Source organism: Hyla sarda, chromosome 3, assembly GCF_029499605.1.
Source record: "Hyla sarda isolate aHylSar1 chromosome 3, aHylSar1.hap1, whole genome shotgun sequence".
In the NCBI taxonomy this organism is placed as follows: domain Eukaryota; kingdom Metazoa; phylum Chordata; class Amphibia; order Anura; family Hylidae; genus Hyla; species Hyla sarda.
Window position 1 is genome coordinate 361,250,423 of NC_079191.1, and position 25,515 is coordinate 361,275,937.

Consider the following 25,515-nt stretch of genomic DNA (forward strand, 5'->3'; position numbering starts at 1 on the left):
GGGTGGCACCCCTGCCACCTCACTCCTATAATTTCAGGGGGATCGTGGGTGTCTTGGACAACCCCCCCTGATCCCCCTTATTTTCCAGGTCACCGGAGACCCGTATGACCCAGAATCACAGCAAATCGCCGGTGTGAATTCACCGGCGATTTGCGGTGATCGCCGACATGGGAAGGGAGTCTGATGACCCCGACATGCCGCCCGCCCACGGCTGTCCTTGGTCCTTAAGGGGGTTAATCAGCTGTTCTGTTGTAGTGTCAGGAGCTGGCCGCCCCCCCCACTGATCTTATAATATACTAAGGATAGGCCATCAATACAAAAGTCCCTGAAAACCTTTTAACCAAAAGCTCCCATATAATACTAAACCCCTCAAACAGAAGAATATAGTCAGCACCACTCCACCTGTGGGGTCACGTTGCAGGGCTGGATCCACTCACAAGATGTAGCCGGACATGTAGTTAATACTAAACTCCCCCTGCAGAAGAAATCTACAGCATGACTGGAAACAGCTAGAGCTTTGTCAACTGGTGTTCTAATGTTTTCTTAGTAGAGATAGTAGAAAACTGTGAGATAGTTGCTGATTTGCTAAGGTGCGGCACACCACCTCTCTCCATCTTCCATCTCGCAGGAAACTTTATAGGGGGCACTTCTAACCAGCAGTGTTTTATACATTCTCGCTGAAAACATTGAAGGCTTAGAGTGGGGAAGGGTTCTGTAGAAGGTTCTGCTCACCATCAGTGCCTCCCTTCCTTCTCTTCTTCGCTCTGTGCCTCTAAAGTTTTTGATGAGAAAATAGAAAACACTGCTGGTTGTCAGTGCCCTTCTTCCTCTCTTATTTCCCCCGCTATGTACCCTGCTATGTACCTCTAAAGCTTTGGAGAGATTGTAAAAAACGTAGCTGGTTGTCAGTGCCCTCCTCCTCCCCACTATGTGCGCTATAAAGGGGTATTTACACGTACAGTATTCTGTACATATTTGATGCGCAGGATTTGATGCACTGTTTTTAGTCACTTTGAAATCTGCAGTCTTGCACATCAAATATGCAGCAGATCGGGTGTGAACGTACCCTCTCGCAGAAAACTTTAGAACACTGGCTTCATTTTCAGACTGGGCTGTCAAGCACATGATTATATTTGGAATTTGTATCACACAGGTTAGGACACCACGTTAATGCAGTTCTATGTGGTTTTTTATTCCGCTTACATGTGAAGAGGGCAACATTACCTTTTCAAATGTCCAATGTTTGGATCCTCTGATTAATCCTGCAACAATTTCAGCCACACATCTTTGTGTGCTTTCATGTGAGTCCTGCACCAAACGCTCCAGGTGGGGTGTAAGGACCGGCAAGAAAGCATCATCGAAGTTCCTGAAGAGACCCTTAAGAAAATGAAACCGATTTCATTATAAATATACACATATTGCCCCAGTTTACAATTGCAACTGTGCTAGAAGTTTGTTGCAGTTAGTTTTGGCATCTTACATGACTTCTTGCCACATTTCAACACTTTTGGTAAACACTCAAAAGTCCCAAATGGGTTTGTAGTCAATGGTAAGCTTTAAAAAAAAAAAAAAAAAAAAAAAAAAAAAAGAGAACCTTCGTGTCAATATTATTCATCTCAGGCAGCTGCTACACAAATTAATATTTTTTAAGCCCCCCATTTCCTAGGTATCGGTGCCATTATTTGTGGCCATTAGTTTACTATGCTATGGAGAGCCTTGATAGAAGATGTTGGGCAACCCTGGTCAGTAATCAACAGGGGGGGGGTGTCTTGTCAAGGTGGGTTCCCTGATCGAGGAGGCATAGGGCTCAGAAACACGTCTGTAATAAATTAGTCTGGTTGGAAATCTCACGGCCTACGCACTCAGCTTTATATTGGATGTTACCATTTGGGGGTGGGGGGGGGGGGATGAAGTCTAGTGGATTTAACCCTTCCCCACCTATGGAGATAAGTTTTATTCCATTTAAAGTCACTTTACCAGTACTCTTATTTTTCTTCTCTGAGCGAGATATATATATTTATTTGCTTTTCTTGTTTTCTTGTATAGGCCTACGCCTCTCAGTGTCTTGTCAGCTAAAACCTTCATGCAAAATAAATTCTCCTCCTTATTTTAAAATTCTTTTTAGATATTACAGTGGTAAATCTGCATTTAAATTTGGATCATTTGCTGCCATGTGTGAATATACCCTAAAGAGTGCAAAGACACTGACAAGATAGTGTTGTACTTTGATCTGTTGAAAGTAACTGTACAGTACAAAAAATATATTTATTTTACCTTAAAAAGACAAAACCTGCGTGGGTTAAATTTGTCCTTCCCCTTTCGATCTTCTAAAGACAGAAATGTAATGAGCTGCTCAATGAATTTTTCGTCCGTGAAATGATCGTATATGATTTGTTCTGCCTGTAAAGATAAAGAAGAGTAGTGATATGAGAAGGAATTGCTACATGACAAAAACTAAAGCACAATAATATGCACACTGCTGTTTATTAGTGAGGTAAATCTTATTCTCACCAACTTGACACATCAAACCTACCTACTGGCCCTACAGCAAAGAAGCGGGTAGTAACTATATGTATAGAGGGAGTAACTACTGCACCGGATTGAAATACGTACCAACTTGGGGAATACATTTTTTTTAAATATTTTTATTGTATAGCTTAGAAATGGTACAGACAGAGTTATGTATGAAAGCCAGAATTCCTTATCTCTACGCCAGCCACGGTGCCCCCCGATTATCTGAGACAGCCAAGCAATACTCCCCACTGACACAGGAAGGTCCTGAGGATAGGTCACATACTGCACAGATCTACTGGTCTGGTATCTGCCCACTGAACGGTCAGATTTATAGACCTAACCGGGTGCGTTTTTGGCGTGAATGGCAAAATCACAGCAAAAGCTGTGCATTTTGCCCTGATTGTGCTTATGTAAATCAAAGGATTTCGGATAATCCTGGCAAAAACACACGTGCTAATGCTTTACATTACCGCTGTCTTGTGATATTTGGGCGACAATTTTATTTCTGTTTGCTGTTACTAGGAACACTCAATTGCCCAATAATCGGCCTGTAAAAAAGAGCCTTAAAGGGGTACTCTGTTCCTAGACATCTTATAAGATGTCTGATCGCGGGGGTCCCTCTGCTGGGGACCCCCGGGATCTCTGCTGCAGCACCCTGCTGTCATTACTGCACAGAGCTAACTCGCTCTGTCCTTAATGACGGGCGATACAGGGTCCGGAGCATCGTGACATCATGGCTCTGCCCCCTTAATACAAGTCTATGGGAGGGGGCGTGATGGCCGCCACGCCCCGCTCCAATAGATTTGTATTGAGGGGGCGGGCCGTGACGTCACGATGCTCCGGCCCCTGTATCGCTCGTCATTACGGACAGAGCGAGTTAGCTCTGTGCAATAATGACAGCAGGGTGCTGCAGCCGAGATCCCGGGGGTCCCCAGCAGAGGGACCCCCGTGATCAGACATCTTATCCCCTATCCTTTGGATAGGGAATAAAAGTCTAATAGCGGAGTACCCCTTTAAAGTGGTACTCCGATGCTCCAGCATTCTGAACATTTTGATCATGATGCCACGTCCCTCCATTCATGTCTATAGGAGGGGACGTGTCGACCACATGGGGGCTTGACCGTGATGTCAGGACTACGGCGGGAGACTGCGGGAGGCCACAGCAGCAGGACCCCTGCGATCAGACACCTTATCCCCTATCCTTTGAATAGGGGATACGATGTCTAGCAGAGGGGTACCCCTTTAAGATGTGATAGTTCAGTAAGAAGAACACAAAGATTCTGTACACAAGGCACAGTACATGCTGTTCCCACACACAGCACTGCCAGGACCTTTAATTATCACAGGGCTCAGATTCTACTGCCTCTTCAATCTGGACTATTAGACACACCAGCAGATTGCTGCATGTTTTCCAGAAGGAAAAAAGTGTGTCTAATAGTAACAGAAATACAGTATTAGCATATAAAAAGCAGCATAGAACACTCAATATCTAAAGAGGCTATGTCACCAGGTTTATCCTATCTGTATGACCTAGCCTAGAGAAGCTAATCAGAACGATGCGTTAGGCTCGGTTCACAATGCATTTGTATTTATGTTTAACATATATGTTTTATACTTAAGAGTATAAAAACATATACAGTATCATATACAGTATCACATGATAAAAACATATAGCAGAATTTGTCTCCAAAAGACTTATCTACCGTATTTTTCGCCCTATAGGACGCACCGGCGTATAAGACGCACCCAATTTATAGGTGCAAAATCTAAAAAAATAAAGATTTTTAACCCAATAGTGGTCTTCAACCTGCGGACCTCCAGATGTTGCAAAACTACAACTCCCAGCATGCCCGGACAGCCGTTGGCTGTCTGGCCATGCTGGGAGTTGTAGTTTTGCAACATCTGGAGGTCCGCAGATTGAAGACCACTGCATAGGAGGTAATACTCACGTGTCCCCGCTGCTCCGGACTCGTCACCGCTGCCCTGGATGTCGCTCCATCGCTGTCGCCGTGTCCCCGTCGCTCTGGAACGTCTCTGCTGCCGGCCGGGTATCCTCGCTCTCTGTCGCCGCCATCACGTCGTTACGCACGCCGACGCACGTACGTGACAACGTGATGATGAGGAAGGAGAGCGCCGGCCATACAGGGGATCCCTGAACGGAGAACACACCGAGGAGGCAGGTAAGGTCCCTCCCGGTGTCTTGTAAGCACTAACCCAGCTATTCAGTCGGGCCGTTCGGGACCGCCGCGGTGGAATCGCGGCGGTCCCGAACAGCCCGACTGAACAGCCGGGTTAGTGACACTTTCCCTTCAGACGCGGCGGTCAGCTTTGATCGCCGCATCTGAAGGGTTAATACAGGGCATCACTGCGATCGGTGATGTCCTGTATTAGCCGTGGGTCCCGGCCGTTGATGGCCGCAGGGACCGCCGCGATAGGGGAGTATTCGCCGTATAAGACGCACCGACTTTTTCCCCCCCAGTTTTGGGGAAGAAAAAGTGCGTCTTATACGGCGAAAAATACGGTAATTAAAAAAATTAAAATAAAAAAACACATTGTAACATTTTTATTTTTGTTGTATACAATACCGTAATGAAACAAAAAAGTGATACAAAAATCTTAAATAGTTCTGTGCAGTCATTCCTTCAATATTATCTATGAAATTAAGGACAAAGTGTTGTGTGCACTAATACTCCCAATTATGTGTGTGCACTCGATAGTCCACAATATTTATAAGGTCTTGCTCCCTCCACCAACCGGCTGCTGATTGGCAGCTGTCTGGTTATAGGCCGGTGGCCATATCAGAAGAACAGCTACATTACAAGATATAATGTAAGTGATATATCATACTTTTTAGCTCAGATAGGGCACAGATTCCCTTTAATTCTAGATGTCAAAATATTAATTTACATGTATTTCAAGCAAGTCCAAGCCAAAATGTGGATTTATTCACCCATCTGACATACAATGGTAGTTAAGTTTCTCTATTGTAGACCCAAAATTTAGCCACCATAGTAGGTCAGATGGGTAAATATATACACTTTTTTGGTTTGGACTTGCTTGGAGTGCCGCTTCCTTTTTTGGATTTCTACATTGCTATTTGGGACGTAGGTTGGGTCATGGAGCAGAGCACCTACATGAATATCTATCCCATAGGGACTAGAAGTCCTGACACCGTGCCCAACCTATTATACATATATGGACATTCATTTACATGTAAGTACTTACTTCAGACATTGCCTCTCTAGGTCTTCCAAGTGTTGGCTGTTGGTCAGCAGGTGCGTACACTAACAAGGTTCTGAAAGGATAACAATCACAGATCAGTATGCAAGACTATATACAATATACATATAGGGGGAGATTTATTATTCCTGCGCAGAGGAAAAATTGAACAGTTGCCCATAGCAATCAATCAGATCACTTCTTTCATTTTTCACAGGCCTCTTTCGAAATGAAAGAAGCGATCTGATTGGTTGCTATGGGCAACTGGTCAACTTTTCCTCTCCACAGGTTTTGATAAATTTCCCCCATTGATTTTAAACAGTCACACTCCTGGAGGGTATTCTGTACTGGTTAACAGGGTTTCCCAGGACATTAATATTGATGGCCTACCCTTGGTATCAGCTGACTTAAGTACCAAAGTTTTTTTTTTCGTTGTTAACTGGCAGAGGCTGTGCCTGGCATATCATGTTAACATTGTTCCCACTCAAGAGAATTGGACTTAAGGTCAAAATCAGGCACAGCCAAAAATAAGAAGCTGAGGTGGATCAAAAACCTTCAAACATTTTAAACACACTTTTGGGCTTGTTTCAAAATAAAATTATAAAAAATAAAAATAAAATATATATAATATATATAATATATATAATATATATAATATATATAATATATATATATATACACACACACACACACACACACAGGATAATAATAATATATTTATTTACACAAACACACCCACATGCACACACAAATGTAGGTATGGATGTAAATGTTTTGCCTGTTTCAAAAGGGAAATACATCAGAGAGTGGCGTTCTCATTTATGTTAGTAAGTTGAATAAAACACTTGTAAAGTTTCCTACGTGTATGTTATATTAGCTTATGTAAAAAATAGAAGTTCAAGCTAAACAAAAACCCCAAAACAAAAAACTCACTTAGGCCAGGTGTAATAGCCCCAGTGGGTCTTCTCCACAAAACAGCTGGTCTCCCACACTTCTCTTGTCTTTGGTAGGCTGGCACTGTTATAATGTATCCACGTGTTGTCGGGTCGGTCTCCACCCATGATGGTGTCAGGTTTGGGACATTCACCTTAACCAATTTAAATTAGCACAGTTATAACACCAAAAAGAATAATATTAGAACAGTATAACATAACCTGTGACAAGGAGCTGTGTACAGTGACAAGCTAGCCTTCAGTTAGGTTTGGTAAGAAATATGTCCACTAATACTTAAAGCATTTCTACGTACTGATTTCGTATGGACAAATGGGCACTTTAATATGAGGTCTCTTCAGCTGCTTCAGAATCCCAACAACAGTGGAGATTGCCATCTGCGATAAAAGAAAGGGAACTAATATTAGAAACTTGTTCAATGAGGTGGATATAAAAATAAAAAGAAAATAACTAGTGGCAGACAAGACTTACAGTGTGTTCCTAATATATCAGATAATACTTGTTTCACACTCATTACAGGAGCCTCTGTTGTAGGTTCCGTTAGGTATTTTAGTAATTTTTTACAGCAAAAAGATCAGTCTACAGTTCTACTCTTGCAGTAATACACTTCCGAATAAGTCAACAGGGTTTTAAACAACAGCCATGATGCTAATGTAAAAACCAAACAAAAACATAAAACTTTGTGACAAGTCAAAGGGATATGTCACATGTTTTGAATCAGTTGGGGTCTTGATGCTGAAACCATCCACCGATCGCTAAAATGAGTGGGGAGAAGTGCTCAGACAAGCAATTGTCTCCCGCCATCCCCTTGCTGGAAGAGACAGACTTCATAGACTTTCTACAGAATCCATCTCCTGCAGCAAGGAGACGATAGGGAGACAACCATCTGGCTGAGAGCTCCTCCCCACTTGTTCCAACGACCCGTGGGGGTCTCCTCACCTAGACCTGAACCAATCAAAACTTTTGACCTATTTCTAGGACATGTCACAATTTATTATTTTTTTTTATTTTAATGACAGTAACACTTTAAATTGTGATTACAATCACACTCCATTGGCAGGATATCTGTTTAAATCTCATGGAAGCTTTGTAGCCCAAGACTATTCAGGATACGAATTTGCCAGAAGTCCCACAGACTTGCATGAGACTTCAGTCAAATTGATATCCTGATCGCTGTAATCTTGAGCTCTGAAGGTGCCGAGAGATATAAAAGGGGTACTCTGCTGCTAGACATCTTATCCCCTATGCAAAGGATAGGGGATAAGATGTCTGATCGTGTGGATCTGCTGCTGGGGCCCCCTCCCCGCCGACTATATCCCACAGCACCCAGCATTCTAAACAAACCACGCGTTCCTGGGGCAGTGGTCGTGACTCATGACCACGCCCCATGTGATATCACGTCACGCCCCCTCCATTCATGTCTACGGAAGGGGGTGTTTCTGCCAACACGCCCCCTCCTATAGACATGGATGAAGGGGGCGTGGTTTAATTCAACAAAGGGCATGGCCGTGACAATCACGGCCTCTGGCTTTGAGCATCCAGAACGCTGGAGCACCTGAGTACCCCCTTTAAACAGGTACCCTGCCAACAGAGTGTGAGTGGAATTCCACTTTAAGACTCCATTTCTTTAGTGCCGGACACAGTGCGTTCATAAATTTTACACATATTAAAATCAATAGCAGCTATATACAAATAAGCCCCTTAGCGGTGGCACCAGAGATGTAAAAAATTGTGTGTAGAAACTAGGAAAAACACTTAGGCCCAGATTTATCAGACTTTGTGAGAGAAAAAATAGAGGGATTTTCCCACAACAACCAATCACAGTTAGCTGAGCTGTGAAAATCCCTCTATTTTTTCTCTCACACTTTGATAAATCTGGGCCTTGCAGTTTATATACTATTATGTTTCAATAAGCCAGTAAATAACCTATGGATTTAGATTTAGTTCTAATTCTAACCATTATTTTACACTAGCATACTGGTATAAAATAAATGTTTGGGACCATACTGGAACAAGACCTCAAATGACAACATCCCTGTAACTGTACCACTAGACATGTAATCCTGACATCACACAACAGAGGGCACCTGTTCCTTTTATACTTGTAAAGAAAAAGTGACTGTACCTTGCGCACCACAAGAGCATCATGATTCAGACACTGCACCAGGTATCTGATCGCACGAAGAGGTAGGATATAGTCATCTCTCAAGAGCAAGGACATAAAGCCAATGCCAATGTGTTCAAACTTCCATGGACTGTAATGGGGTGGTAAGTGCATATGAATATACAGGCAAATATACTGACATCAAAGCAATAATAATAGTAGTGCAATGGGAGAAAATTTATAAACGCAAAAGCCCCAGAATACTGGGGCCATTTGCTCCCAAATAAATAACTTACATGCCTTGTACCAAATTATTTATATGTTATAGACAAGTAGATGTGCCTTACATTGTGCACCAAAATCTGCAAAATGTTGGTGTTAACTAAGCCAACTCAAAGGTCATCTAAATTTGGACTAGACAGTCTAAAGACCGTGCACATTTTTCTAGCAACATGAGCCACAGTGAAAAATCAGGCACATTTGTAGGCTGTCTAGTCTTAATTTACACTAAGTATTAGACAATCCTAGTAATTCTGACCCAATATATATTTTGCATAAATCTATAACTGGGATTATTTTATTCTAGTAGCCTGCATCACCTCAAAACAGTAACCAGCAAACCAGTTTGTGTATCTCTGGCTCTGCCATAGAGATGCATGGGGGCGTGCACTAGGAGAACATCATACATTAGATTTTGGGGGGTCCTAGATTTTCCTATACGGGAGTCCACTTTGTTTTAGAAAAAGGCCCAGCCTCCAGAGTGAAAATTCTTCAAAAAAATCTCTAATGTACCATATCTAGATGACACACCTGACCAATAGGAAAGCTTGCTTTTAGGCGCCCTTTCCCTCAGGTCCCTGCTGATTCCATGTATTCCCCTCTGCCCACCTCGACTTTCTACTTTCTCTCTTTATATTGTTGAGTACCGTTGTTCATTCACTGACCTATCTGTGAGCGAGAATATTGGGCAATTTTGTTATGATTTTGTTACTTAGTTATGCAGCTATGTTTGATCTTTAAATTGACACTGCCACTTCAAAAAAGTTTGACAAGTCACTAAGGCATATCAATAGTTCTATGTTAGGGTCTCAGTGCGGAGACACCCCCCCAGGTTTGGAGAATAAGTGGGGATAAGCGCCCAGGGCATTCTTTCTTCCAGGGTTCTCCGTGAACTTTGTCTCGTGGCTCCATTATATGGGGTAGTGAGACAAAGAGGGCAAGGAGGCAAAGAGTAAAGTGTGCTACCATGCACTTATTCCCATGGTTATTATCCTGATTGGTGGAGATCTCTGTCCTGAGACCCTGGTTGATTAAAGGAAAACTGTCAGCTTTCTCCCCCCGCACTAACCAGCGGTACAAGCTGATTTCAGCGGAACAGCGGGGCGGATCCGTTCACGGTAGGCATCAAACTGATCAGTGTCCCCCTGGTTAGTGCGGGGGGAGCAAGATGACAGTTTTCCTTTAAAGCTTTGGACATGTCTCAGTGACCTGTCAAAAGTAATTTTATTAAAGTGACAGGTACACTAATGCTCCTGTTCAGAACTTCTCTTGCTATTTTATTGGAAACAGAATGTTTGGTGTATCCACTTGTGGGATAACTTATACTCTACTGGTAAGCTATAGGATATCGGTTCCTGTATGAATTTGCCAACGTTTCTTCACTTATATGTTGTATATTTGCTATGTTTCGGTTAGAATTTTTCTGAACTAAAAAAATATTTAAACCACAAATATTTTTTTTTAAATAACTTATCTGCAACAAAGCAAAATTGCAGTGAGTGTATAAAATCTTTTAAGTAGACCTGTCAGCAGAAAACAGGATTGTAAAGAAGCCGATGGCTAGATAGGGCTAGTTGTCTTATTACGGGCATACTTTTTTTAAAAATAAATCTCTATAGTCTTCCAGCACCAAGGTATATGCCTTTTTGTTCTTTTGCAAATTAAGCTGAAAAACCCTGGTGATGTTCCCCAACATGACAAGAGCTCTGGTACGCCCAGCACAGCCAGTAGGCAGTAATAAAGGTCTGGACCAGATTTGCATAATACCGTAACAATAAGGCTTATATCTTAGCGCTGGAAAGGACTAGAGATTGAAGAAAAAAAAAAAGGTATTCCCAGAAGCCTGAAGACTAGCCATATCTAGCCATGGGCTTATTTACTCCCATGTTTTTCCGCTGTCAAGTGCACTTTAACCCCTTAAGGACTTATACAATTTTATTTTTACGTTTTCCTTTTTTCCTCCTTGCATTTTCATCCACAGACTAGTATGAGGGCTTTTTGTGCGACCAGTTGTCCTTTGTAATGACATCACTCATTTTACCATAAAATGTACGGTGCAACCAAAAAAAATACTATTTGTGTGGGGAAATTGATAAGAAAACCTAAATTTAGCAAATTTTGGAAGGTTTCGTTCTCATGCTGCACACTTTACGGTAAAATAGACCTATTTTCTTTATTCTGTGGGTCAATACAATTAAAATGATAACCATGAATACATACTTTTCTATTATAGTGCTTAAAAAAATGGCAAACTTTTTTACCAAATTAGCGCCTTTAAAATCCCTCTATTTTGCTGACCTATAACGCTTTCATTTTTCAGTATAAGCGGTGGTATGAAGGCTCATTGTTTGCGCAGTGATCTGTAATTTTTTTTGATATCACATTTGCATATATAAAACTTAATACATTTTTTATTAATTTTATTTGGAATAAAATGTTAATTTTTTTTACGTTCACTGTACCGGATAATTAACATTATATTTTAATAGTTTGGATATTTACGCACGCGGCGATACCAAATATGTTTATTAAAAAAAAAACATTTTACATTTTTATTGGGAGAGAGGATTTTTCACATTTTTTTTACTTTTATTTTTACACTTTAATAGTCCCCAATCATTCAATTGCTAATAGTAAAAATATGTAAAATAGATGAGTGCAGCTCACAGAAAAAATATGCGAGGTTAACTGAGATATTCTCACACCCAAAAGAGAATCGGTGAAGAGAGAAGTTATACAAAAAAGCGGTTACTCAGTCCTCAGCATAACCACTCAAAAAAGACTGTACCATGGATAAGTAGTCCAGTATGGAAAATAATTATAGACTTCCAGACCAATATAAAAATATTTAATACTAGAAAATCTAATAATATTGAACAATATTAAAATTATAAAAAATAGATCTAAAGAATTGCAGCCGCAGGGCCCTATGGCTGCATATAGTATCACCAATAGAACCTTGAAAATATATCTATATGGCTAGTAGTATTTCACTGTGATCGATCATGAGAACAAAAATGTATGCTACATGGATTCCTGTAGGCACTTCTCTCTTTATTCTGACTCCTCATTTATGAATAACTATCTTTACACTTTATTTTTTTATTTTCATTTATTTATTTTCGGTTTTTTTTCACTTTTTTTTATTATTCTATTTTATTTTTATTATTACTATTATTATTGTTCATACATTTTGACATTGGGAATTATCTATGTTGCTTTCTTAGTTCTATTCATTTTTTGTTAAGATTATTATTTTTAAGTTGACATCCTTGTCTCTAAATTTTTCCATTTAATATAATTAATTATTATGGATGTATTTTCCATGTTTTACTTTTTACGAAATCCATCCCACATTTTGAGAAAAACCTTACTTAAGCTACAGGTGTTGTACTCCAGACCATATATAACCTCACATAACCCACCATCTCACCATATCATTCACCACTGAGGAAGGGGTTAGAGCGGTTTATGCTCACTTTTATACCCTGAAACGCGTTTGGTATTTATTTTATTTATTTTTGCAGATATAGATCAAATGACCTTGGAGAGATATCGGTTAGGCCTTACAACTAATGTGGGGAACAAATCAACCTTTATGAATTTTGTACTTTCTGTTATTGCCAGACTATTAGTTACATCTTATTGCCGGATTATTGGATTCATCCGTCTTTATCCTAACATTGGGGACTTGTTTCCATAAAAGACAATTCAGCTTGCCATTTAACGGACATACCGGACTATTGGATTCATCCTCCAGCGTTCCTCACACAAGCTTTCAAGTGTTGCCGTAACCATCACAACCGTTACATCACTGTGAATCAGGCCGAGTCGAACTGATCAGCTGACTGCCAGACACATGACCACCCACCCGCTACGTCAGACGCCGGGAGCTCCCGGCGGCGGTTGCACCTGCCGGTGCTCCAGCCTTTCTTAGCTAGAGCAGAACGACCATCAGTCCGGTTCCATCGCGGAGTGGGTGAGTGGCACATCAGTGCCTGTGTCGTTCTTATTTAATATCTTGGCACAGCAGTCCTTCCAGCCGTACTTTCAGTCACTTGTCCCCCCGCCATAGGTGCTTAACAACCCCCGCACAGGATCCCCAGATACATTGCTGGACAATATATCCATTGTACACTCATTTATATTCTTTTTATTTATTCAGAACGGACACTGATAATCACATAGGACAATTCCTTTTTCTTTACAGGTTCATTACTATCACAGCTGTTTTAATATACATCGTTACATATCTTACCACTGTGCTACATTTACATTTAGTTATTTTGTTATACTGTGTAGCATACATTTTTGTATACATTATCAAACTCTGTTCTCATGATCGATCACAGTGAAATACTACTAGCCATATAGATATATTTCCAAGGTTCTATTGGTGATACTATATGCAGCCATATGGCCCTGCGGCTGCAATTCTTTAGATCTATTTTTTATAATTTTAATATTGTTCAATATTGTTTGATTTTCTAGTATTAAATATTTTTATATTGGTCTCGAAGTCTATAATTCTTTTCCATACTGGACTACTTATCCATGGTACAGTCTTTTTTGAGTGGTTATGCTGAGGACTGAGTAACCCCTTTTTTGTACAATTGCTAATAGTGTTTAGTGCTATGCATAGCAGATAATACTGATCAGTGCTATGCCCTATCTTCGGCTCTGGTCTGCTCGATCTCAGACCAGAGCAGAAAACCCGTGGAAGGCAGGTGAGGGGAACTTGCCTGCCGTTCTGGATGATCGGATCTCCGAAATTATTGATCACAGCATCTGAGGGGTTAATGGCAGACATCCGCACAAACGCGGATGTCGGCCATTACTGTCGGGCTCCTGGCTGCTATCAGCAGCCGGGACCTGCTGCACATGACCCGAGCATCGTTCCGATGCTCGTGGTCATGTATAGGACGTAAAGGTACATCCTGGTGTGTTAAGTACCACCGCACCAGGACGTACATTTACGTTCTGCGTCGTTAAGGGGTTACATTTTATGAAATATGCTGTATCAAAAAAAACAAGGAAAAAAACCTTAAAGCTACTTACAGGTTTCTCTCAGTTACACAGTCAAGTAACTTATCGATTAAACGTTCATAGTTCCTGCAAAAACAAACACAAACTTGGGTCATTAATATTTTAGCTTCAACAAAAAAGACCTTAAGAATGAATCTTAAATACTGTCATACCTGCCAGTGTACAAGTCCAATACATAAGCACACAAAAGAACCTCTAAATCCTCAGGAGTCATCCAACTCACCTTACAGACTCTGCGTTCTTTTCCTCTTGCCTCTTCAGTGCTAGACTTAGCTGGTCTGCTTGAGGCAGTTCTGCATTGGTAGAAGGGTTCTGTGAATGTTGCAGTAGAACAGCAATCTGTATGCAACTCTCTGGGACCTTTAAATAAAGCAGACAATTATGTTTAACATATTACTAGAAGACATTGCTATAGGTGGTAAGGCTCTAATGTAGACTTGGAAGACTATGGGAAGAATCGTTTTTAGCTGAGCGCTTCTCATTTATTCTAGTGATTGGGTGGCGTGTCCGCATTAAATCTTTTGACATATCTCCCAGTTTTTGTGTTTTCTTTTTTTAAATGAATGTGACACTAATGGAAGCTGCACTGTATGGATTAGGCTGATCCTGCAGAGTTGGCAGGAAGATGAAAGGAACCAAAACATAGTTCTCTTGTTAAAGGAGATGTCCAGTATAGAAAAACTTATCCCCTATCCTAAGGATACGGGATAAGTTTCAGATCGCGGAGGGGGGGGGGGGGGGGTCCAACCGCGATCTTCCATGATCTTCCGTGCGGGGCCCCAGCTGACCGCAAGAAGGGGGTGTGTATACTACTGCACAAAGCGGCGGCTGACACGCCCCCTCAATACAACTCTATGGGAGAGCCGGAGCGCTGCCTTTGCCAATCTCCAGCTCTACTATAGCCCTGTATAGAGGGGGTGTGTCGACCGTTGCTTTGTGCAGTGGTCAACACGCGCTATCTGGCCGGAGAGCCGGGGCCCGTACAGGAGATCGCAGGGGGTCCCAGCGGTCGGACCCTTCGCAATCTGAAACTCATCCCCTATCCTTAGGATAGGGGATATGTTTTTCAATACTGGATTACGCATTTAAGCACTGTGTGTAGAATTAGGATACAGCTCTCAAACTGAACAATTTTCGGAAGCGTTTCATTGGAACTCAAACATCATGTGCTTCAGGGTTACTTATCTACATCCTCGCTGTATAATAGGAAAAACCTCACAAATTTTAAGCAGCCTACTATCTGACAGAAGTTGCATGGGTGAATGGAGTCACAGTTCTAAGCTCCTGATACTGCTGTAATGTGACTCTCTACAGTTACCACTACAAAGCACACCGCAAAAACAAAATGTATGCTATGTAAAGGACAGATATTAATGGAAACCAAAATACTGCAAATGTATATTGATGCAAGTTACCACTTACAGAAAAATCCAAGCCAATTGTTTCATACTGCCGATGGATCTTCTCAGCCAAATCGTCAAAAAGGCGAACTATGGACGGCTTTTCTAGAGACATTGCTTTGCTGACACCTGATGAAACTATTGCTGGCCATGTCTGGACAATGCACTCCCAGTCATGAAGGTTAGCTAGGCAGACTGCACCATGGTTTCCAAGCAGACAATACAAGGCACCCTAAAAAACATAACAGCTTATGTATTTTTCAGTTGACAATAACACCAATAAAAGTAATGTTTTAGAAATCATCTGATATGTAATTTACAAGTTTTACAGAAGTAAACTAACATGTTGCAGTGGAATAGGAGCATTGAAGTGGGCAGTGCTGCTTAACTCTGAAAAAAGCACAGGCCTTTACTGCTTATCCTGAGCAGAGTTGAACAGCTATCTCGCAGAGGGGCTGCTGTTTAAAACCGGTGTCTCTCTCCTGCAACTTTTTCCATCAGCTTAAAATAATGGAAGGGTAAATATACACTACTCAAACAAATAAAGGGAACACTAAGATAACACATCCTAGATCTGAATGAACTAATCGTATCAAACACTTTAGTCTTTACATAGTTGAATGTGCTGACAACAAAATCACACAAAAATTATCAATGGAAATCAAATTTATCAACCCGTGGAGGTCTGGATATGGAGTCACACTCAAAATCAAAGTGGAAAACCACACTACAGGCTCCTCCAACTTTGATGTAATGTCCTTAAAACAAGTCAAAATGAGGCTCAGTAGTGTGTGTGGCCTCCACGTGCCCGTATGACCTCCCTACAATGCCTGGGCCTGCTCCTGATGAGGTGGCGGATGGTCTCCTGAGGGATGTCCTCCCTGACCTGGACTAAAGCATCCGCCAACTCCTGAACAGTCTGTGGTGCAACTTGGCGTTGGTGGATGGAGCGAGACATGATGTCCCAGATGTGCTCAATCAGATTCAGGTCTGGGGAACGGGTGGGCCGGTCCATAGCATCAATGCCTTCCTCTTGCAGGAACAACTGACAAACTCCAGCCACATGAGGTCTAGCATTGTCTTGCATTAGGAGGAACCCAGGGCCAACCGCACCAGCATATGGTCTCACTAGGGGGTCTGAGGATCTCATCTCGGTACGTAACGGCAGTCAGGCTACTTCTGACAAGCACATGGAGGGCTGTGCAGCCCCAACCACCAAACCGGTCCTGCTGGAGGATGTTGCAAGCAGCAGAACGTTCTCCACGGTGTCTCCAGACTATGTCACGTCTGTCACATGTGCTCAGTGTGAACCTGCTTTCATCTGTGAAGAGCACAGGGTGCCAGTGGCGAATTTGCCAATCTTGGTGTTCTCTGGCAGATGCCAAACGTCCTGCATAGTGTTGGGCTGTAAGCACTACCCCCACTTGTGGACGTTGGGCCCTCATAGAGTCTGTTTCTGACCGTCTTAGTGGACACATGCACATTTGTTGCCTGCTGGAGGTCATTTTGCAGGGCTCTGGCAATGCTCCTCCTTGCACAAAGGCGGAGGAAGCGGTCCTGCTGCTGGGTTGTTGGCCTCCTCCACGTCTTCTGATGTACTGGCATGTCTCCTGGTAGCAACTCCATGCTCTGGACACTACATTGACAGACACAGCAAACCTTCTAGCCACAGCTCGCATTGATGTGCCATCATGGATGAGTTGAACTCCCTGAGCCACTTGTGTGGGGTGTAGACTCTGTCTCATGCTACCACTAGTGTGAAAGCACCACCAGCATTCAAAAGTCAAAACATCAGCCAGGGAGCAAAGTAACTGAGAAGTGGTCTGGGGTCATCACCTGCAGAACCACTCCTTTATTGGGGGTGTCTTGCTAATTTCCTATAATTTCCACCTGTTGTCTGTTCCATTTGCACAACAACATGTGAAATTGATTGTCAATCAGTGTTGCTTCCTGAGTGGACAGTGTGATTTCACAGAAGTGGGATTAACTTGGAGTTACATTGTGTTGTTTTAGGGTGCATTCCCACAGGGCGTATTCGCAGCGTATTTGACACTGAGCTAAATTTATGGCAGCAGCGGGACATTCGCTGCGTATCCTTTGCTCACTATACACACAGGGCTTTCCGGCGGCAGCCCTATGTGTGTAGTGAGTTTTGGAGGCGGGGCCGTGTGTCGGCGTGTCTGTGACGCGCAGCTCCGCCTCCAAAACTCACTGCACACATAGGGCTGCCGCCGGAAAGCCCTGTGTGTATAGTGAGCAAGGGATACGCAGCGTATTTCCCGCTGCTGCCATAAATTTTGCGCAGCGTCAAATACGCTGCGTATACGCCCTGTGGGAACGCACCCTTAGTGTCCCCTTTATTTTTTAGAGCAGTGTAGTAAAATAGTTAAAAAATAAATAAATAAATAAAAGAATTTCTGAAAAAAACATTTTGCTTAAAGAGTGAAGGTTGCCACTTCAATCCCCTCTCTAACATGACATGTAGTTAGTATAGCTTCCATCTGTGCTGGTTTAGAGTAGCTTCGTCAGTGAACACAGGGCCCTGGGGCAAGACCCAGATCTGTGCTGCTGGGACTAGATACATGTTCTGTGGTCTCCGACAAGACATCAGCTTAGTAAAAGTCATTATAGTTTTGTTGTTTTGCCGCTTCAAAGGGGTCATCCAGCATTAACCCCTTAAGGACCAGGGGGTTTTCAGTTTTTGCATTTTCGATTTTTGCTCCTTGCCTTTAAAAAATCATAACTCTCAATTTTGCACCTAAAAATCCATATTATGGCTTATTTTTTGCGCCACCAATTCTACTTTGTAATGACGTCAGTCATTGTGCCCAAAAATCTAGGGTGAAACGGGAAAAAAAATCATTGTGCGACAAAATAGAAAAAAAAACGCCATTTTGTAACTTTTGGGGGCTTCCGTTTCTACGTAGTAAATTTTTCAGTAAAAATGACACCTGATATGTATTCTGTAGGTCCATACGATTAAAATGATGCCCTACTTATATAGGTTTGATTTTGTCGGACTTCTGGAAAAAATCATAACTTCATGCAGGAAAATTAATACGTTAAAAATTGTCATTTCTGACCCCTATAACTTATTTTTCCGTGTATGGGGCGGTATGAGGGCTCATTTTTTGCGCCGTCATCTGAAGGTTTTAACGTTACCATTTTTGCATTGAATGGACTTATTGATCGCTTTTTATTCATTTTTTCATGATATAAAAAGTGACCAAAAATGCACTATTTTGGACTTTGGATTTTTTTTGCGCGCACGCCATTGACCGTGCAGTTTAATTAACGATATATTTTTATAATTCGGACATTTCCGCACCCGGCGATACCACATATGTTTATTTTTATTTACACTGTTTTTTTTTTTTTTGTTTTTTTTTTATGGGAAAAGGGGGGTGATTCAAACTTTTAATAGGGGAGGAGTTAAATGATCTTTATTCACTTTTTTTCTCAATTTTTTTTTTGCAGTGTTATAGGTCCCATAGGGACCTATAACACTGCACACACTGATCTTTCACATTGATCACTGGTTTCTCATAGGAAACCAGTGATCGATGATTCTGCCGCATGACTGCTCATGCCTGGATCTCTGGCACTGAGCAGTCATTCGGCGATCGGACAGCATGGAGGCAGGTAGGGGCCCTCCCGCTGTCCTGTAAGCTGTTCGGGATGCCGCGTTTTCGCCGCGGCTATCCCGAACAGCTCACTGAGCTAACCGGCAGCTTTCAGTTTCACTTTAGACGCGGCGTTCAACTTTGAACGCCGCATCTAAAGGGTTAATAGCGCGTGGCACAGCGATCAATGCCGCGCGCTATTAGCCACGGGTACTGGCTGTGGCCCCGTGTTATAGATCGGGAGTGGACACATGACGTTCCAGTACGTCATGTGTCCTTAAGGGGTTAAAAAACAAACACTGAGGACAGATGTGGTGCTAATTTGGAAGAAGAAAGCAGGTATGTTTTTCTACTCCTGGATACCCCAGTAAATGACTGACCTTTTTCAATTCAAGTACATAGCATGGCAGCAAGTGTTCAATTTCCCTACAGTGCCACTACAGGTAAAATTAAGCACTATGCAGTTCCTATAAAAATATGTTCACATGGGCTGATTTTCTGCTATTTTTGAAGCCAATGAAATTTGCGTGTTTAGCCACAGATAAAGATCCACCTGTGTACATGTAGAATCAAAAAGCTTAGAATTAAAAAGTAGATACTTACTGTAAAACTCTTTCTCGGAGGATCCATTGGGGGACACAGAACCCATGGGGTATATCTTGCTGCCACTAGGTGGCCGACACTAGGCATTAACAAAAAAAGAAGTCGGCCCCTCCTGGCAGGATATACCACGCCTACTGGCTCTGAACTAATCAGCTTAGTCCTAAAGCAGTAGGAGGGAACCAACAGAACACCAGACAGTCCGAGAAACCCAGACAAAAAAACAACCGAACAAACCCTCTGACAGGCAACCGACCCTCAGGCCAACAAACAACCACCAACAACCAATGGGTGGCCGCTGTGTTTCCCCAATGGATCCTCCTAGAAAGAGATATTACAATAAGTTAAAAAAAAAAAGATCTGCTTTTCTCGTTCGGCTCCATTGGGACCCTTACTAGAAAATAATTTAAAAAAAGACCAGGTCTGGGGAGCTCCCAGACCTGTGTCTTGCCTCCTACTGACACCATCTAAAACTGATTAACTTGCTGCAGGTGGTCAGGTATATCCTGCCAAGGAGGAGCATACTTTTTTTTCGTAGTGTCAGCACCTCCTAGTGGTAAGAGCATATACCCATCAGTAAGGTGTCCCCCAATGAAGAGCGACCGAGAAAGGGTGTTTATGCAATGCAAGAACACTCTGAGTCCTCCTGAGCAAGAGACTTTCCTTAAGATCTCCATATTAAGTACGGTATGTAAACACTTACTTTGAACTGTTGCTGAGTCACATCTTGTCTGTCCGGACGAAGGTATTCAAGTACGAGAGGAATGATATCTCGGCAGCAGAAATTATAGGTTCCCAGAGCTGTGAAAAATGCTTGTTGAGCTTTGCTCCTGACCTGTGAAAAATATTTTAGTAATATTAGAAATAACTATGTAATTTAAGGCTTGGTTTATACTTTGTTTTGTGTTTGTTACACTGCTTCTATATCATGAGATTTAATTCTGCTGCATACAAAAATGTGGCCAAATATGGAAAAAAAACTGCATACACTGCACTGCATTTTTTGCTAGTTTGAGTCAATGTATGACATATGGCAAAATCTGTTTTCAGCAACCATTAACGTACAGTGATGGCCATTGAAGGACGGGAGGGGTCACTGTACGTTAATGGTTGCTGCAAACAGATTTTGCCATATGCCATACAGAGGCCATCACATATTGAAAGCAGCATCAACATACGATGCTTTTGTATGTCGGGGCCATCGCATAAACGGCTATCCGGCAGCGCAGACTGCTTCAGCTGCCACTGGATAGCCGTTTACGGTGCCCCGTGTGGTCCGCTGACTATCACTTACCTGTCCTCGGGGCTCCGGCGTGTCCTCTTCGGGATCCCCTGCATCGTCGGCGCTCTCCATCGTCGTCATCACGTCACTGTGCGCGCCGTCTCTTCATCCAATAGGAACGGCGTGCGTAGTGACGTGATGGCGGTGACCGAGAGCGAGGATGCCGGGGACACCCCGGGGAGGCAGCAACAGCGATAGAAGGCAACATCAAGGGCAGCGGTGACGGTCTGAAGCAGCAGGGACACGTGAGTTTAACCTCCAATACCAGTGGTCTTTAACCTGCGGACCTCCAGATGTTGCAAAACTACAACTCCCAGCATGCTCGGACAGGTCCATTTGGAACGGATTACCATCGTATGTTGAGGGACCACTGTATATGTTTTGATCCATTTTAAAGGGGTACTCCGCCCCTAGAAACCTTAGGACCTATCCAAAGGATAGAGGATAAGAGATAAGATGTCTAACTGCGGGAGTCCCGCTGCTGGGGATCCCTGTTATCTTGGCTGCGGCACTCCTTGCCGGCTGACTGGCAGTGTAGGCAGAGGATCATGATGTCACAGCCACGCCCCACTCGTGACGTCGTGGCCATGCCCCCTCAATGCAAGTCTACGGGAGAGGGTGTGATGTAGTCATGCCCCTCCCATAGACTTGCATTGAGGGGGCACGGCCGTGATGTCATGAGTCTCCGGCGCTGCACCCAACGCTCTAAACGAACACCGGGTGAAGCACAGAGATCACGGGTGTCCACAGCGGCGGGACCCCTGCGATCAGACACCTTATCCCCTATCCTTTGGATAGGGGGAAAAGATGTCTAGGGGCAGAGTACCCCTTTAAGTGTATAAAGCATGTATATATATTAAATATTAACAAAAACCAAGCCCTACTTCAGAAATACATCTCTTATTTCTATACAGAACAGCTGGGAAAAAAATACATTTCACTGTCAAAATGAACATATCTATTTTGCCTCTAAGGGGCAAGTTTTCTCAGATGGAATTATGGATGTCTGTAACGTAAACATTGACTTACCTGACCGTATGAGCTTGTCGAGAGACGCAGAAGGTCTCGCACCAAGTCCTGATGCACTTTTTTGTATGCACATCCTTCTACAGTCAATGTTCTTAGCTATTAAAAGAATAAATACATAGATATATGTCATATTTACAACTAAATATGTAGTGTTTATATAGTGTATTACATTTACTTTTAAATCTTTGTTGCTCATTTCTACAACAGAGATGAACAACAGATGAAAAATGCTCATATGAATCCAGCCACAGAGCAAAAAAAATATTTTTATTTACGCTCACATTTTCAGCTGTAACTTAGGCTGTAATTATATTTACTGCTTTCCTTTTTAGACAATTATGCGAAAAATAAGTGCATAAATAAAATACACTCGCATTTTTGATGCTGTGTGAACCTGGCCTATGGGTGAATTCACATCTGACAAATTTATTTCAGAAATGTCTGCAACTGTGGGGTTAATACATACAACCTACATACAAAAAAGAAAAAAAAAAAAAAAAATCACCATTCCCCTCCTGTTTATTTTTTACCTCATGCTGCAGCATGACTCTGTCAATCAATAGTGCTCTGATGTGTCTCTTCTTTCCTTGGAGCTGAAAATATAAATTAAAGGAAAGCTTGTAAGTCATAAAATACATTTTAAAGGCTATGGAAACTTTTGCACTAAATTTCCTTAATAGTCTTCATTAAAACTTTTCTACCATTTAGCTGCTACTTAGAGAAAGATAGGATGAGTCCCTCAGATGGACTTTCTGCCCTCCCAGTGTTTAAGATAACAGCATGGAAGGAGAGTGAGTAACACATCAACTCAAAGAGTGGTCAGAGAAATAGGCCTTGGGTTAAAAAAAAATTGTCTCCGGTTTCCATCCCAGATCCTCCTGAAAATATATGTCACATGTACCAAATGCTACCTAAAGCCATCACCAACATAACATGTAAAATATAAAAGAAACAAATGCTACAACAAATAATTTTTTTGTAACTATACTGCTCCATAAAATAAAGGGAACACTTAAACAACAAAATTTAACTCCAAGTCAATCCCACTTCTGTGAAATCACACTGTCCGCTCAGGAAGCAACACTGATTGACAATCAATTTCACATGCTGTTGTTCAAATGGAACAGACAACAGGTGGAAATTATAGGAAATTAGCAAGACACCCAAATAAAGGAGTGGTTCTGCAAGTGGTGACCACAGACCACTTCTCAGTTCCTATGCTTCCTGGCTGATGTTTTGACTTTTGAATGCTGGCGGTGCTTTCACTCTAGTGGTAGCATGAGACGGAGTCTACAACCCACACAAGTGGCTCAGGGAGTTCAGCTGATCCAGGATGGCACATCAATGCGAGCTGTGGCAAGAAGGTTTGCTGTGTCTGTCAATGTAGTGTCCAGAGCATGGAGTCGCTACCAGGAGACAGGTCAGTACATCAGGAGACGTGGAGGAGGGCAACAACCCAGCAGCAGGACCGCTACCTCTGCCTTTGTGCAAGGAGGAGCAGGAGGAGCACTGCCAGAGCCCTGCAAAATGACCTCCAGCAGGCCACAAATGTGCATGTGTCCACTCAGACGGTTAGAAACAGACTCCATGAGGGTGGCATGAGGGCCCAACGTCCACAAGTGGGGGGGGTAGTGCTTACAGCCCAACACTATGCATGACATTTGGCATTTGCCAGAGAACACCAAGATTGGCAAATTTGCCACTGGCATCCTAAGCTCTTCACAGATGAAAGCAGGTTCACACTGAGCACATGTGACAGATGTGACAGAGTCTGGAGATGCCGTGGAGAACGTTCTGCTGCTTGCAACATCCTCCAGCATGACCAGTTTGGCGGTGGGGGCCGCACAGCCCTCAATGTGCTTGTCAGAAGTAGCCTGACTGCCGTTAGATACCGGGATGAGATCCTCAGACCCCTTGTGAGACCATATGCTGTTGCGGTTGGCCCTGGGTTCCTCCTAATGCAAGACAATGCTAGACCTCATGTGGCTGGAGTGTGTCAGCAGTTCCTGCAAGAGGAAGGCATTGATGCTATGGACTGGCCCGCCCGTTCCCCAGACCTGAATGTGTGATTTTGTTGTCAGCACATTCAACTATATAAAGACGAAAGTATTTCATACGTTTCATTCATTCAGTTAAATCTAGGATGTGTTATCTTAGTGATTCCTTTATTTTTTTGACCAGTGTATTGAGATAAAAATAAAGGGTAAGTATGGACACTCAGGTTAAAAAACCAGGCAATGCAACAACTCTTTAAAAAGTAGATAAAGACTTTGGAAGAATTCCCTGTAGTATCCCTCAAGAGGTTTCAAAAGATAAAAAAAAAAAAAAAAAAAAACAGCACTTTGCGATCCAATTTGGGTTCAACATATCCAGCTCCTTGTGGCGTTTCCATTCAGGATGGCTCCGGATCGCTGGACATATGTGTTTGGCCTTAAAGGGGTACACCACTGGAAAACTTTTTTTCTCCACCCCCCCCCCCCCAACTGGTGCCATAAAGTTACAGATTTGTAAATGACTTCTATTTAAAAATCTTAATCCTTCAAGTACTTATCAGCTGCTGTATACTCTACAGGAAGTTCCTTTTTTTATTTGTTTTCTGTCTGACCACAGTGCTCTCTGCTGTCACCTCTGTCCATGTCAGGAACTGTCCAGAGCAGGAGAGGTTTTCTATGGGGGATTTGCTCCTACTAGGGACAGTTATTAAAATGGACAGAGGTGTCAGCAGAGAGCACTGTGGTCAAACAGAAAGGAAATTCAAGAAGAATAAAGAACTTCCTCTGTAGCATACAGCAGCTGATAAGTACTGGAAGTAATTTACAAATCTGTTTCTGGCACCAGTTGACTTAAAAAAAAAAATATAAATATATTTCAGTGGAGTACCCCTTTATGATTTTATGGATTCCAGAGCTGTAAGAACATGTACACCACTGCAACCAAACATTTCAGTGCTCCAATAAATCAAAAGTTGCAATTTTCCAAACGCACTTTATAAAAAATTCTCCGTATAAGTTATATGGAAAAAAAAATAGGTGATCAATTTAGAGAGGAGATTGAAGCAGCTATGACTGCAAGCCCCTGGACAAAGCAGAGGTGAAACACATATTTGGGTTTGTATTGGGTGCTCTGTCTTGTGCAATATTTCTTTGATGATTAAATCTTTTCTTGTAGTTATTGTTCCTTATTACTTATGTATTCCTACTGGATTAATTTGTTTCCTTGTTTAGAGCTATTTTTGCACTTTACCTGACAAGAATTTTCGTTTCTATATTTAGCCCTTTATTATACTCCACAGTTTATAGTTTACTTATTTTGTGTTCCATATTATGCTTATTTATTGATTTTTTTAAATATTAATATATGAATTTTTATTCCTATTGTCTTCTATATCTTCTGCATACCTCTTTATTTAATAGTAGTACATATGACTGCAAGACTAGACTGTTCCAAGTTTCTGTAGAGAATCTGGAT

General features: G+C 42.2%; 1 protein-coding gene across 2 annotated transcripts in view; it reads right to left on the reverse strand.

The window, feature by feature from the left end:
* Window positions 1–25,515, reverse strand: part of PSME4 (proteasome activator subunit 4) — a 185,717-nt gene that overhangs the window by 35,668 nt on the left and 124,534 nt on the right. For both annotated transcript variants that reach the window (XM_056567663.1, XM_056567664.1), the window contains 12 exons: window positions 22,578–22,640; window positions 22,048–22,143; window positions 20,440–20,571; window positions 15,536–15,745; window positions 14,337–14,473; window positions 14,126–14,179; window positions 8,810–8,939; window positions 6,980–7,061; window positions 6,667–6,820; window positions 5,740–5,809; window positions 2,275–2,400; window positions 1,225–1,377 (listed from right to left, as the gene is read on the reverse strand). In XM_056567663.1, coding sequence (XP_056423638.1) covers window positions 1,225–1,377; window positions 2,275–2,400; window positions 5,740–5,809; window positions 6,667–6,820; window positions 6,980–7,061; window positions 8,810–8,939; window positions 14,126–14,179; window positions 14,337–14,473; window positions 15,536–15,745; window positions 20,440–20,571; window positions 22,048–22,143; window positions 22,578–22,640 — 1,407 coding nt within the window. The remainder of the gene's footprint in view (window positions 1–1,224; window positions 1,378–2,274; window positions 2,401–5,739; window positions 5,810–6,666; window positions 6,821–6,979; window positions 7,062–8,809; window positions 8,940–14,125; window positions 14,180–14,336; window positions 14,474–15,535; window positions 15,746–20,439; window positions 20,572–22,047; window positions 22,144–22,577; window positions 22,641–25,515) is intronic.